This window comes from Apiospora marii, assembly GCF_038362585.1.
Source record: "Apiospora marii strain CBS 49790 chromosome Unknown utg000002l_segment0_segment0, whole genome shotgun sequence".
In the NCBI taxonomy this organism is placed as follows: domain Eukaryota; kingdom Fungi; phylum Ascomycota; class Sordariomycetes; order Amphisphaeriales; family Apiosporaceae; genus Apiospora; species Apiospora marii.
In genome coordinates, this window is record NW_027117373.1 from 2,410,023 (window position 1) to 2,424,946 (window position 14,924).

Consider the following 14,924-nt stretch of genomic DNA (forward strand, 5'->3'; position numbering starts at 1 on the left):
AGTGGTCTGTCAGGCCATGGGCGATGTGTTTGTGGTTTAAGAGACCATCGGGCTATTATTATCTTGTACATGGATGGATGGCGGGGTTCTTATTTGTTGAAGGAAGACGGTGGAAGGAAGAATGGATAAAATGTGGCGCCCTGAACAAGGGATTGATCATCATATCTGACCCTCCCCCCTACTGCTTTTCAAACATCCTGTATGTCTAGGTATAGTTTTATTACGCTAGATTTAGTTGTTCATTAGCATATTAACTAAGATGAACATCTCTACCTTATGAACAGAAAAACCAATCATTTCAATGCTTGTAACGATGATATCATATGACTGCTTATTCAGCATATTTTCTGAGCACTGCTACCTGCTGTAACCCTCATACTTAGGTCTGGGGGATTCTGGGCCACTCTTTTCGTACATGTTAGTTATGCTTTTCCATGCCATGTGAGTCCACATGGTTGTTCCTATACGTGTTGTGCCCCCGCAGAGCCATCGCCATGTAGCTCGCTCCTAGGGAGGCCCGCAAGCTCGCTTCTTATTTCGTTTCGGGGCGAGGGCAATGATCTCCCGTGACGAACTCGGGGGCGGTGATCCCCTCGACGGGGTGACCGGCTGCGTAATATGGCTGTGCTGACGCGCGCAGCCTCCTCTTCCCAGTATGCGACGACCCATCCAGCTTGCCCGGTCGGGCGCTGACGCTCCTGGTTGCTCGTCCCAGGCTGGCTGCTCGGTGCTGTTGGTGTTATGATGGCGGCGCCGCTGCCGCTGCCGGCCTAGCATCAGGCCAGCGAGGACGACGAGCATCAGGGCGGTCGAGGTGCCCTCGCGCCGCGCACCGTCGCTGTGATGAGCAAGGGATGAAAAGCAGAACGGAACACGACGAAAGTCTTTGTCATGTTTCGATCCAGATCACAAAATGATGATTGGGAAGAAAATGGCTTCTGTAAGGATAACCTTCGAGGTCTTGATTTGCTCCCGTACAAGGTAACAATGTCGAGCTGGCCTCCTTGCCGAAAAGTCGTGAGAGAGGACTCTACAGGCCTACAAGCCCCTGGCAAGAAGGAATGGGATGATTGTTGGATTCTCAGGCATTACTGCTCACGCAGGCCGGGGGGCACGAGATGAGCCCCTGGGCGGCCAATCGGACAGCACCATTATCTTCTCGATGGATGTATAACCTTTTCAAACTCAATTTATGCCAGCGGCACAGCAGGATGGAGACGAGTTTTTGGTATAGAACAGTTCTGATGGAATAATGTCACTGTATGGCAGTACGCCGCAGAGGGGTGTCACGCCAAGATCGAGAGATCTTTGAAGCCTGTGACTATGAAAGCCGTTTCGATAGTTACTTGGTTGCGCCCTGTAATATGATATGTACTCTGTACGTACGTGCAGAGAACAGTGTGGTGGCACAACGTCTATGCATGGCGCAGAATGAGGCTGAAATGTGACGCATTCAGCAACCAGGGCCCCGGTCGACCGCCGTGCTGGGATCGGTTTAATGATGGCATGCATTAGTTCAAGGAAGGCAGCTGGTGTGTTAGGCGACATCCCTCCATCACTCTCGCTACTCTTTCCGGTAATCACGACATAGAACGAGTGATATAAGAAGGTATGGGTTGCCAAATTCATAATTCGTGTCCTCGTATCCATCGCATAAACCATGGATGACTCCCTGGCTGGTGGCGTCTCTGTCTGTCTTCTCTATAGTACAATCAACTTTTTGCCCCTTCCTACCTTCCTTCCGTCCTCCCCCATATGGTCATCGAAAAAAAGATGGAACATCCAATACCAGATGGCTTTTGAGATCGAGATCCTCTGCAACGAACGATCGTTCCTTCAACCATGAGGGGTTGTCATGGTGAATGGAACCTCAAGTGTTGCGCTACTTGCTGCTGCCTTAAGAAAAGGGAAACGCAAGTCAAAAGGGTTCTGGGCCAATCCTCCCTCCAAAGGAGTCTCCGGGAGCTCATGAAAGAATGTGAATGATGAAAAGAAAACAAAAACGAGTGGATGCAATGCCATATGCTTGTTTCGCCTCGAGAAAAAACTTTGCCCAACTATCATAAAACAGAAAGGAAGAAGAATATTCTCGCGATGTGAGTAAAGCAGCCAAAGAAGATGGGGGATGATGATGAAAAAGAACAGAAACGGATAGTGGCCTGGATGAGGAATCTGAACGAAGGGGTATCGCCGCCCGTGTGATGATGATGATGCCGATGTATTGTACGTGGAGAGAGTTCTTTCCAATGGAAAGACGTCGCGGAGACACTATCTAACCCAGTCTGTCTTGTCTTTCCTTCTCTTTCAAAGATCTGTAATCAACTTGGGAAATGGGAAGGGAAAAGAAACGAGAAATTCCACGATATGCAACAATGCGTATCTTTAGTCATGCTGCCCGACGTTTGCCTCTTTCTTTCTTGGTGGCAATTGTGTGCAAGGTCGAAATGATCTGGGGCCATGTCGTATTGCGTTCGCCAAGAAGACTGAAGATACTAAGTCGTAGCAGCAGCAGCCTAGTCGGCCTTGTTCTCTTCAGTCAGTCCCTCGTCAACGTTGCTGAGAGAAGCATACGGGTTACTGGTCGAGATAACTCCGCGCACCGGGTGATGGATCGCGTGGTCAGTAGGGGTGGGGCCCGGGGGCGCGATGGGCCCAAAGGGAGACTTGCTCCAGGCTGTGGTGGCCTCTCGGTCAGCAAATGTTTCCATTAAGCACAAGACAAAGAGAGGGGGACTTGGGGGCTTTAACAACGTACCTAGGGGGCTCTGGGGAGCCATAGGGTTTCCACGCTGATGATGATGGGCCAAAATCTGTCCGTGGTCTGCTGGGTTGCTTCCCATGCCGCCGCGACCGGACGTAGTGCCAGCAGAGTGGTCAACGAATCCGTGGGCAGTATCCTTAATACTATCGAGATGTGCGCGGCGCCAAGCAAGGTTACCTCCCACAGCTGCACCTGCACCACCACCACAGGCACTGCGTCCTATAAGGCCGCCACTGGAGCTTCGGGAACCCTCAACAGCACCACCGCCTCCGCCAGCAAGTCTCTCTCTAGTAGAATCAGGGCCAGGGCCAGGGCCGGGACCATCTTGCTCGTTATCGGAAGGGTCTCGCTGGCGGGCCAGTTCGGCTTGATGCTTCTTCCACCACGCGGGCAGGCCGTGGAACAGGCCTAGCTGGTGCTGCGTCATCTTATCGAACGGCATCTCGTGCTTATACTTGCAGCCTTGCTGGGTGAAGGCGCAGACGCCCTCATGGACCCACTTGTCGCAGTAGATTTTGGGGCGACGCTGGGGGAACTGCTGCTGCTGGGATTGGTGTTGGTGATGACCATGGCCATGACCAATCCCGCCTCCGGCTTGATAACCATGACCTTGACTGTGGCCGTGGCCGTGGCTGCCGTGATGCTGGTTAGCGGGAGCATGCATGGAACTGCTCAGATCGCCCACGGTGCCACCACCACCACCGCCGGCGCCTCCCATGGGCAGCCGCGGTCCTTGATTGTTGGCGAGAGGTCGGAGGGGTAGGGCCTGCTGCTGGTCCAAGTTTGAGGTTGGAGCCATGATAGCAGGGCCGGTCGATGTGGACGAGGCAATCGAAGTGGAATTGTTGCCGCCATGAGAGTGGGTAGGGGTCCGGGGACCTGCGCCGACGATTGTGTCGATATGAGCCTGGCGCTGACTTGTTAGTTTATAGAGGCCTGAGAAGTCCTTCGTCATGAGATAGTGTGACGTGTTCAGCCAGTGTAGACCACAGTGCTGGTAAGAAGTAGTAAGGATGAATAAGAAATCTTGCGTATAAGACGAGGAGTATGGGAAAGGCACAAAACGAAACATCTGCTTTGTGAAAGCCACTAGGGTTTCTATGAACCAAAACTTACCTGGATATTGTCGGCAGGAGACGTGGGGGTAAGCGGAGGTGTCTGTTTTGTTACCGCATCAGCATTTTCCTGTAAATGATATGTGACAGACAGTTGCAACAAATATTAGGGTCGAGGGTCGAGGGGCGAGGGGCGAGGGGCGAGGGGCGAGGGGCGCGAAAGGCGCACCCCGGAATTTGTTATGCTTACCTTGAGCATGACAGGCTCGACGTTGCTCGATCGGCCGTTTGCAGGCAGGGCTCGCGGTGCCGGTAACACAATCATACCCAAACAGTCCTGCTGGAGTGCGGCCACGTCGCAAAGGTTCGGGATCATGTCGGCCGGGATCAGTCGCGTGTATTGGCCGTTGCCTCGATCGTAGCAGTAGGCGTAGCAGGTGTCAAGAAGGCTGTCTGGGAAGGCCATGCTGTCATGCGGCGGGTACACGGAGGCGGCACCAGGCGGTAGCTGCTGCTGATGCCGATGGACCAGAGTAGGGCGACCAAAGTGCTGCTGTTGCTGTTGCTGTTGCTGGTTCTGGGGGTTGGCAACGTCAAAGTTGGTGTACATGCCGTCGGTCATGGCCTGGGCGCGCCAGTTGTTTGAAGTGAGGCTTCGAGAAGCGAGATTACCTGGGCCCATGGGAGCACCAGGCCGGACACCTGGCGGTTGCTGGTAGTTGGCAGGGCCAACGCTGCGCTCCATGTTGAATTTGCCGCTGGCTCTACGCAAGTTGTTCAGTCCGTCGGCAGGCAGGGCCGGGGTTGGCTTGTCCATCTTGGATGGCGGTTGCTGGTCAACGACGGCGTGGTTGGTCTCGGGAACTATACTAGACGTGGTAATAAGATGGTGAAGATCTAGAAGAGGAGACGAACGATGCGAGGATGTGTCGGGAGAAGTGGACCGGGTCGAAGTGCGGGAAGGCCCAGAGGAATAAGAAGCCTCGGAGGGGGAGTGGACGGTTGGACCAGTTGTTGATTGGAGAGAGGGTTCCATTGTGAAGTCAAGCAGAGGGTGCGAGAGAGCTGGGATTGGGATCAGAGACATAAAGACCCCACGACCCCAGGAACCCAGGCGAGTGCTGCTCAACCGAAGGGACTAGAAGGCAGGGCAAACGGACGAAGAGGGCCCCGCGTTTATCTATAATGCGCGGTGTGGTGTGGTGTGGTGTGCAATCTCAGAGAAATAAAAACCCAATCACCAGGGCCGAAATCGAAGAAGAGTGTCCCAGGCTGTCTGTTCACGTCACCAAGATGATCCAAATGCTGGCAGTGGCAGTGACAAGAAGAAGATGGGATGAAGGGGGGAATCAACATAGCCAGTAAGTATGCAACAAGACCAAAGCAAGTCGAGGATGGGCTGGCTGGCTGGCTGGTCTTTAAGCAGATCAGTCCAAGCCCGTTCTGACCAGGCAATCTGGCACCCCAAGGTCAGAAAGGACGGGTTGGCATCACGGCCGTTTGCTGAGGAATTTCAAATAAGGTTAGATACATCACCAGCGGCTACCTGCAGTCTTGTCTTGTGTTTCCCACGTGACAAACGCCCGTCGGCCCAGCATATACACACTGAGAGGACCTACACGACCTAATACCTGTCAACTTACCGTTCTTCTCTACCATGTTGTTCTTTGCTCGCTGATTGCAGTTCATGGAATATCAATCTGCATGATGACATGGACACATAAGCACCCAGCTCACCGTAACGATATAAACTGCCAAAAACAAGACCACAAACGGGGGGTATCACAAATAATTGCTGGAACTCTCTATATGCCAAGCATCTATTTGTCTGCCTCAGGCCTCTGTTGCCTGATCGTGATTGCTGCGTCAAAGAGCAACGGGCCACACCGGCCCAAGAGAATCATGTAAAGTGACTGCCATTGTGGCAATCTATCATATCTTCGCCAGCAATCCATATCCATATCCATATCCATATCCGTACATTCATGAGCGCAAGTCCCGTCTTGTGGACCCTCGCTAAAGTCATTCATCGTTATTGCGGTCTTCTTGATTGCAATTCCTTGAGCCTCATGGATAACTCGTTTTTGACCGCCTGCTTGTCGCTAGCAGATGCCTTAGATCTGCGCAATTCGTCCAGTGCAATTCGTAGCGATAATACTTGATTGATGTCAACGCATCCAAGGTTGCCAGAGGGGTGATGTTTCCCGCAGATAGTGCAGGCTGAACTTCCAGCAGGATATTGTCCGTTACTAGTAGAAAACTCTTGAGCTCGCTGGGGGTTTGGTGCATTGGAACTCAGCACAGGTTGAGGAGGCGCACCCCTTGCCGAAGGCCCCGGAGGCATGCTATGCAGCGTCGGTATGTTCTGCTGAGTCTGCGCTTGCATGAATCGTTGAACACTCTCCTGTGGTGGCACTGGGAAGCTGGGTAACGCTACTGACAGCTGGTGCCTGTTCAATGGCATGTTCGATGTTAGTACCGGGGGAGGATGGCTTGCCATGGGCATCTTCTGCCACTGCTGTGGCATCATTGACTGATGCTGTGGCATGGGCTGCCGTTGCTGATGATTCACTTGCTTCGGTCTCGGCTGGAGGTTCTGCAGCGGGGACGGTCTGTTCGGAAGCGACTTGCTCTGGTTCGCTTTGTCTGCCGGGAGCGGGTGTTTCCTCGGCCTGCCCCTTCTTTTGGGCTCGGCGTTTGGGAGTGGCGCGGGCGGCTCGGTTTTGACCTGTTTTGCCACGCTTTGAGGCGGGATTGGAAGCGGCAGCTGTGGGAGTGGTACCGGCGCTTGCAGCATCGGTGCTTTGTGGAGTGTTAACATTTGTCTTGGCCTTCTTTGATGGACTCTGTGAAATAGTAGTTGGTGCAGCGGCAGCGGCAGAGCGCTTCGTACCTTTGGGGCCCTTTGTCTGAATCCCAGTTTCGTTTATGCCAAGGTGCTCCTCGTCGTCATCACTCTCTTCGATTTTACCATCGATGTACAGCTCATCGTCCACCTCCATGTCCGAGCCGCTGTCATTTCCTTGTGGCTGTTGTTCCATTAAAAGATCGTCATTAACGCCTTCAATGAAACCACTCACAAGATTGCTGTCGTAAACTTTGTTGACCCGGCGCCGAGCTCCGCGGCCGTAACTCTGTTGAGTGGCAGCAAGTTCTGCTTGGTGCTCTGCCTCACGTTGCTTAAGAATATTCTCCCAAACACTTTCAGCAGCCGGTGTGTCATCGTCATCCGCGGCATCGTCTCCGGTGTTAGCATTGAGATCGCCTTTGTCATTCGCCCATACCCGGGCAAAGGAGAATTGTGATTCGGCACTTTCATCGGAACCTGCGTTAGTGCTTTCAACTTGTGTTCGGTCAAGTAGTTTCTCAACCGAGGCTTCGTCGTAAATGATCTTGTCCTGCGCTTCATCAGCGAACAATGCTTGTGCACCATGCTTGAGAATGGACTCGAGGTCATCACCAGCATCCTCGCCAGCATCCATCGACTCGATCAGCGCATGGTCCAAAGCCATTTTCTTTCGTCCAATCTGCATGATCTTCTCCTCAACCGTGTTCTTGGTCATCAGCTGAAAGCAAAGAACCTTGTTCTTCTGCCCGATACGATGGGCACGAGACAATGCTTGAATGTCCTGGTGAGGGTTGAAGTCCGGATCGTATATAATCACGGTGTCGGCAGTTGCAAGATTGATACCAACGCCTCCAGCTCGTGTAGAAAGAAGCATGGCAAACAATGGCGAATCGGGCGCGTTGTAGGCATCAATACGCTTCTGTTTCTCTAGAGCAGAGATGCTTCCATCAATGCGTGCGTGTGCAAGCCCAAGGCCTGTCAAGAAGTCTTCAATGATGGTCAAGCTCATGAGGAACTGGCTGAAGATGAGCACACGATGACCACGTCCCTTCAGCTTGGGAAGCATAATGTTTAGGAGCAGTAGCTTGCCCGATGCTTCTACCATGTTCGCCTGGATCCTGGCTTGATCCGTAACAGTCCGGTCCTCGACGTCATCGCTGAAGATGAACGGGTGACACAAGCAGCGACGTAGCTCCATCAAGATGTTGTTGAGACTCTTTCGCTCTCCAGCTTTGACCTTGCTTCTCGAAATGATCGCCTTGATAAGCTGAGGGTTTCGAGACATGATCGATCTGGATAGCTTCTCTTGAAGAACGGACATGGTAACAGGTAAGATGACTTGGGCCATGGATGGGAGGAATTTCAGAACTTGTGCCTTAGTTCGTCGAAGGAAGTAGGGACGAATCATCTGATGTAATTCGGGAATATTGTCCTTTGTCAACTCTGCGTATTTTGCATCGAGTTCCTCTGCGTTGTGAGCAGGATCGATGAACTGAAGAAGATTGAAAAGTTCACGCTTGTTGTTCTGGAGAGGCGTTCCAGTGAGCAGAAGCCTAAAAGGTATCTTCATACTCTGTAGAGCGAGGTAAAGCTGACTCGCGTCGTTTTTGAGCCTCTGGCCCTCATCAACGATAAGACCAGCCCAGTTCACCGAGCGGAAGGTCGTCCGGGCCTCAACAGCCGCCTCGTAAGACAATATGACAACATGAGCCTTCATGCCATCCTTGACACCGTTGGGGAAAAGCTCATATGTGTAGGCCAGCTGTTGGGCTTCCTTTCCACCATGATATGTGACAACTCGTAGGCCGGGAGCCCACTGCTTGAGTTCACGGCGCCAGTTAGGGCATGTTGAGTTGGGAACAACGATGAGGAAAGGCCAGCAGTTTGGCTTGTCCTCTACTAAAGAGCTGATGAAGGCGACCACCTGGACAGTTTTCCCAAGACCCATCTCATCGGCAAGGATGACGTTGTGTTTTTGGTGGAAGTTGAAGAGCAGCCAGTTGACACCTTCCATTTGGTACTCCATCAACTTGCCACGCTTGAGGCCGGGAGGCTGGATTCCTTTGAGCTCGCACTCTTTCGCAAAGTCCAGTGAGCGATATTGTTGAATACGTTCCCTCATCTTGTTGTCTGGTATGGTTCGGAAATATGCCCCCTCGATGTATTCCTCGTAAGCAGCGCGGAAGGCTTCCCATGGCGCACCCGAGTCCTTTGGCGGAGGGGAATCCCAAACCGCCTCTGTGTAACTGAGCCCTTGAAACTTCACATACACGTCCTTGATGTCTGACAGACGGGCCAAGTCCCTAGCTTTGTGCGAGTTGTTGGATCTCTTGTGGTAATTCACTCGGAGCAAGACGTCGGCAAGTAGCCATTCTTCCTCAACAGCATCCTTGGTGGTCATTTTGGGTAGAAGACTGCTGTCACGCTTGGCAAAAGCTGAGCGCATTGTACTTGCAGCAACACCAAAGACCCAGGCACCAGGCATCCAGGTATCGTGGAAATGAGAACGCCCATCCCATTTAACCAAGTACTCTTTGGCATCCTCAGCGATGTCAAAACACGTCTGGCCCCGGATGTAAGCGGTCTCATCAACTGGTCGCCATGCAACCAAGGCGTGGATCTTGTTATCCGAGTCAACGCAGTCTTTGCACTTCCAGTCCACCATGGCATACTCCTCGAGTCTATCAGCACGGATATCACTCGTGACCTCTCCGTCCTTTGTGAGAGAAGGCAGATGATCAAAGTGAGTACCACGCTTGCAGGACGAGCAGCGGAATAGAAGTGAATCAGCATTGTTGAGCAGATTAGGGACAACAGGTGTGATGGGATCCTCGCCTTCATTCTCCTCGCGGAGCTTCTCCTCTTGTCTCGGGGTTTTTCTACTCGAGAACTCGGAACAAGAAGGATTGTCGAGCTTGCATGTTTGACACATGGCATGATCCGGCGCATTATGGTCTTTCTTGCGATAAAACCCAACACAGATGCGGCACTGCAACACAAAGTCATCGCGGCCAATCTTTGTGACTCTGTGGTCTCGCTGAGATCGAACGCCGAGACAGATCTTATGAAATGAGTAAGAACAACCTTGGCAGTAGACCAGAGAACCTTTGCCCGAATTTGCTTTGCCCTGACAAACACTGCACTCCGGAGAGTGCATTTTCGCGAAATCAGACCCTGAATCCAGAGGCTTGAAGATTTCCTTGACAGAGACGTGCTTTGGGGCTGTATCAGTCTTTTCTTCGTAGATTACGTAGTCATCATCGACATCGGGCACGGCATAGTTTTTCGCAGCAGACCTTCCAGATCGTCGGGTGGTTTCGAACTCGATTGACGAATCCCTGTCGTTGCGGCGCTGTGACTGGCTGTAGCTAGCCACGCTCTTTCTCTTGCGAGCCGATGCTCGTTTGGTAGGTGCAAGGTCAGATACAACCGGGCGGAAGGTAGTGTCACCGTCCGAGTCATTCGCTAGCTCATCTTCTGAAGAATTCGCTCGAGCATAGGCAGTAGACATTCTCGAAGTGGCGCCAGTGGAAGCCCTGGTCACTCTCCTGCCCATGGTTGCTGTCCGGGATCCACGAGTTCGGAGCCGCGAAGGTCGCTCATCTTCATCATCAGAATCGGCTTCATCGTTGTCATCGTCTGAAAGTTCGCCACGACCACTGTCCGTTCTGTGGTCTACCGAAGCCTGTCGTGACAAGGTTGTCTGTCTTTGACTGCGACGGACTGGAGCTTGAATTCGAAGGCGTCTCTGTTTCTTTCTTGGTCGGTCCGAACCAGAATCTTGGGATTCCGAATAATCCTGCTCAAGGAATGAGCGCTCCGCTGCGGTCCCACGACCCATGGCGCTTTGTTCTGAAGCAAGTGCTTGGTCTCGCTGGAATTTGTTCAGAGAGCGACTTCCATGCTCTAGCTCGTAGAGGTCGTCGTAGGCCACCTATCATTCGGTTAAGTCAGCGACTTGCAATGCAAGGTAGAGAAAAAAAAGGTTCTTGCAGAGATGTAAAAGCAGAGTTGGGGGTGGAGGAGTTGGGAGAAAACTCGTGGTGAACAAGGTCGCAAGTGGAAACATATTTGGAGTAAAACTGGCCTGTGTCAACAAGCTCATATGTACCCATAACAATAGGATCACCAGTTCTGCACTTGCTGTTCACATACCATCTTGGCTTCGTAGTTGGTGTGCTGTTGTGTGATTGGGAGTGAGAATGGTGGTGGGTGTAAGCAGGCAAGCGGCGATTGTTGCTAAACAGAGTACCCAAATCCCTGGCCCAGAACCTCTTACGGTGTAAAAGAGAAGCCGAAAGGGGCGAAAGGGGAGTTGATGAGGGAGGAAGTAAGTGAAATTGTGGTGTCATGTAGAGAGAAAAAGAGAGTGTGTGTTGTGTGTATGTAAAGTGAGGGCCGTGGATGTAATAACTCGAGGTAAGGAAGGTGCAGTGGTTCAGTGCATCTTTTTAGAGGTAGAGGAAGTGGTTTGCGAGATGGAATAAATCACTGAAGTGTGCAGTCTAGGTACTTTGCTGCAAGCACACAGTCACTTCGTGTTGATCTTGCTACAAGAAGCTCACTTACCATATCCACGCGACCGTCGTCAAATTCAACTTCATACCAGACCTCACCGTCCTGCTCAACCTCCCTTGTCACCTTCTCGACTGTCCAGCTGGGAGGAAGTATCTCGTAGGAATCAGGATCTTCGGGAGGAGACAGTACGACCTCAATTGGAAATAGTCTTGACTGGGTTGCTTCGGTAGGCTGGCTGGTGGGCTCTTCCGACTCTTCTAGGTCCTCTGCATCCCCTGAGTCCTCGGCGCTATCGGTCCCCAGCTTCTTCTCGGCTTCTGCAGTGTCGGGTGGCGCATCCGCTACAGATCCGTCACGGTCGGAGTCCAGAACGATTGTTTCATGTTCCTTTGGTGCGTCGCCCATTTCAACAATGCTAACATCCACTGGCGATGGAAGACCAACAGTCACGTTGCCCAAGACGTCCGGCTCCGGAGCTGTGGTGCCGTCGACATCCATCGCGTCCGAGTCGATGGCGCCAAAATCGGATAGATCGAGCACGAAGTCGTCCATCTTGCTGTCGCCAATTGAGTTCCCGGTCGGCACGTTGTACTTCAGTCCTGTCTGCATCCCTCCTCGGTCAGTCTATCGCCGGTCGTAAGCACACATGGCATGCGCAAGGAGTTGGGTCGTAAGGAGTAGTGGGGGTTTGATCCGTACAAGTCAAGACGATGCCAGAAATTGTAAGTATTAGCAACGACCGCGCATAATGATCTATGGTGAAATCAAAGTCGCAAAGAAGGTATGTATATACAAAAAAAGGGCAGCTTTGCTGTAGAAAGTGAGCGCTCCACGAACTGGGGACTCGGCGATCATGCGATACGGTATTGATGTATGTAGTCCAAGCCGACGGTAGCTTTGTAGCTTTGCGACGCGCTTTGGATTGAATTCCATTAAACTTCCCACTGCAAAGACGCGTGGGGTCCGACGTCGTAGTCTCACATGCCTGCACGCGCAGGTACCTTATACCAAATCTACCGGGATTTACTTAGGACCCCATATTTAAATCATTCTCGGGGTCCCGTCATCCAGGCCCCACAAGCCCGGGACCTTGCAGCTTGGAAAGAGGGCAGGCAGAAAAAAAAAGTTATCTGGTAGGTAGTCGAAGGGATGTAGTCAAGAAGCAGCTACTTTCTGCATTCTACACCACTAGTTCAGCACTGAACTCCAAACCATGCAATGAGACTACCCAACGCTCTGTGTTCTCCCTGCAGACACAATGTATTGTTTCTATCAAGATCGACCATTCTGCTCAGAAATGTGCACCATGTCCCGATAAGACACTCGTCCCTCTCGGCCATCCATCGTGGCCTGCGCGACTCCGAAAAGTCTCGGCCGCAAGGCTTCAGGCCAACCGCCCTCAGCACAAGGGATTCTGGTCTTGAAAGGAAACCTGGCCGGTCCATTTCTCGGTCCAGAGGCGGATCCGGATTCGAAAAAGCGACCTTCAAAATCCGCAAGGGAAAGAAGGACATCGCCGACAAGGGCCCCGAACCGAAGTCGAGACGTGCACGATTCAACGACCCGGAGGAATCCTTCGGAAAGAAGAGTTTCGTGTACATGGCCAAGAATGGCCCGCTGCGAGAACAATTGGATTCGTTAGGCAAGCCTGGCCAACCCCAGCCGGTCGCCCCCAGAGGACATCTCGCTCCGATGACCAGCGGACGCCCAGGCGCTCCGCCTCCAACTTCGATCAGTTCGAGTCCTCGTTCAACAGCAAAACTGGAAACAGAAGTGACAGTTCCACGCCAAAGAAATTCGAAGACAGAAGGGGCCATCGCGACTCCGATGGCCGTTCGGCAAATTTCTCATCCGGAAGAGGCCGTGGTGGTTTCAAAGAGAGGTCGTTTGACTCCTCTTCTGGACGTGGAGGACGAAGCTTCGATCGCTCGGCAAATTTCACCTCCGGAGGGAGGAGTGATGATTTCAAGGGGAGGTCGTTCGATTCCGCCCCTAGAGGACGAGGAGGCCGTGACTTTGGGCCTAGAAGAGGCTCGGCCGGCGGTGGCCAGATGGGCGAGCGAAAGCCCTGGGATGGGCATGAAAGGAGACCGCGCGATTTCGGAAGAGGGGACGAACAGCAATTCAGCAACGGCTACGAGCGCAGGGTGGCTGACAGAGAGGCCCGCTTTACGTCCGGTGAGGATCTCCCGGTCCGTGTACACCATACAACGGCAGCATCCCAGTTCCTCTATGGGCGCTCTGTTGTGGAAGCAGCGCTGAAAAGCTCGGGAAGGAAGGGGTATGTGCTATACCTCTACAGCGGAGAGGACAGGCAGAATCTGTCTCAGGATATCCATCTGGAGAAGTTGGCCATGTCCAAGCACATTCGCGTCCAAAAGATCCGAGACAGGGACGGTTTGCGTAGTATGGATAAGATGGCTGGCGGACGGCCGCATAACGGCTGCGTGCTGGAGGCGTCTCCCCTCCCGCAACTTCCCCTGAAGGCTTTGGGTCCCGTATCTGAAGATCCTGATAAAGCCGGTTTCGGCGTAGAGTTGGCATACCAATCAGCCGAGGACGCCGCCATCAATGGCTCGCCTGATTTTATTCCCTATCGTGGCCCTAAAGATCGCAAGCCCTTCATCCTTCTCCTGGACGGCATCCTGGATCCCGGTAATCTGGGAGCCATCCTCCGCACTGCGGGATTCCTTGGTGTTACAGGAATAGCCATCACAAAGCACAGCTCGGCTAGTCTGACGCCCGTGGCGCTGAAGGCTTCAGCAGGTGCCTCCGAGGTCATCCCGCTGTACTCGGTCGACTCGACCCTGGGCTTCCTCGAGTGCTCCAAGGAAGCCGGCTGGATAATCTACGCCGCTGTCGCCGCGGGACCCCGATCCCGAGGCAACTCGCACCTGTCGCTCGACCGCCTCGAGTCCTACGACCCTCTGGCTTCGCAGCCGTCCATCCTCGTGGTCGGCAGCGAGGGCGAGGGCCTCGGAAAGCAGATCCGGCGGGCTGCGGACTTCGAGGTCTCGATCCCCGGCGCGGCCGGCCTGCTGAGCACCATCGACAGTCTGAACGTCAGCGTGGCGACCGGCATCCTTTGTTCGTCCTTCCTCAAGAAGTCGCAGGGCTTCGAGATTGAGGAGGAGGCGGTTGCTCTCGAGACGGACGATAAGCTATGGTAATGAGATGATGAAATGGCATTTTGGGCAAACGGTGTTCAATGATACCTTGTACGTGTACTTGTAACCTTCCTGTATGAATAGGTAGATCTCATGCTCATCAATGATGGTGCTCTGAAAATGGTGCCAAAATACATCACCACGCCTATAACCCATCATCTCTATTGATCGGCAAGTGACGTCTTGGAGCTGAAGTGACCCAAGCAGCATGACTACAAAGCAAATATCCTCGTTCCCTATCATGTATAGAGGCACATGGAATGCAAAAGTAATACCAGAGCATAGATTTCTGGGCATCCAATGGTCACAAGAAGCTGAAGAGGCTTGGTGCATGAAACACATGGAACGTTTGCGACCACAAAGGAGTTTTGGCGCACCAACCCGACCAGTGCTACCTAGGGTATATGTTCATGGGGTGACATAATTCCGCTCAAGTGACCGACCATCAGCTTCCCAATGCCTAGATAAACATTTTACTTGAAATTGGGATGTTTGATTCACCGTTGAAGGAGTTTGCCACTATCCCCATACAGTTACGTAGAACCAAATGCATTGAACTCCGGCTTCTATTTCTC

The 14,924-nt window shown here is 52.7% G+C and overlaps 4 protein-coding genes across 4 annotated transcripts; 1 reads left to right on the top strand and 3 right to left on the bottom strand.

Moving 5' to 3' along the window:
- Nucleotides 1-507: 507 nt before the first annotated feature.
- Nucleotides 508-801, bottom strand: PG985_002424 (uncharacterized protein; the record flags this gene model as incomplete). Its single annotated transcript, XM_066822193.1, has 1 exon — nucleotides 508-801. The coding sequence occupies one exon, from the start codon at nucleotides 799-801 to the stop codon at nucleotides 508-510; it is 294 nt and encodes a 97-aa protein (XP_066689625.1).
- Nucleotides 802-2,513: 1,712 nt separating this feature from the next.
- On the bottom strand, nucleotides 2,514-4,633 carry PG985_002425 (uncharacterized protein; the record flags this gene model as incomplete). Its single annotated transcript, XM_066822194.1, has 4 exons — nucleotides 2,514-2,674; nucleotides 2,756-3,668; nucleotides 3,878-3,919; nucleotides 4,067-4,633. The coding sequence occupies 4 exons, from the start codon at nucleotides 4,631-4,633 to the stop codon at nucleotides 2,514-2,516; spliced, it is 1,683 nt and encodes a 560-aa protein (XP_066689626.1).
- A 1,528-nt stretch (nucleotides 4,634-6,161) lies between these two features.
- PG985_002426 (uncharacterized protein) lies at nucleotides 6,162-11,734 on the bottom strand (the record flags this gene model as incomplete). The annotated part of the gene is made up of 2 exons (XM_066822195.1): nucleotides 6,162-10,598; nucleotides 11,234-11,734. The coding sequence occupies 2 exons, from the start codon at nucleotides 11,732-11,734 to the stop codon at nucleotides 6,162-6,164; spliced, it is 4,938 nt and encodes a 1,645-aa protein (XP_066689627.1).
- PG985_002427 (uncharacterized protein) lies at nucleotides 11,595-14,352 on the top strand (the record flags this gene model as incomplete). Its single annotated transcript, XM_066822196.1, has 3 exons — nucleotides 11,595-11,800; nucleotides 12,502-12,777; nucleotides 12,825-14,352. The coding sequence occupies 3 exons, from the start codon at nucleotides 11,595-11,597 to the stop codon at nucleotides 14,350-14,352; spliced, it is 2,010 nt and encodes a 669-aa protein (XP_066689628.1).
- Between the last annotated feature and the right edge of the window lie 572 nt (nucleotides 14,353-14,924).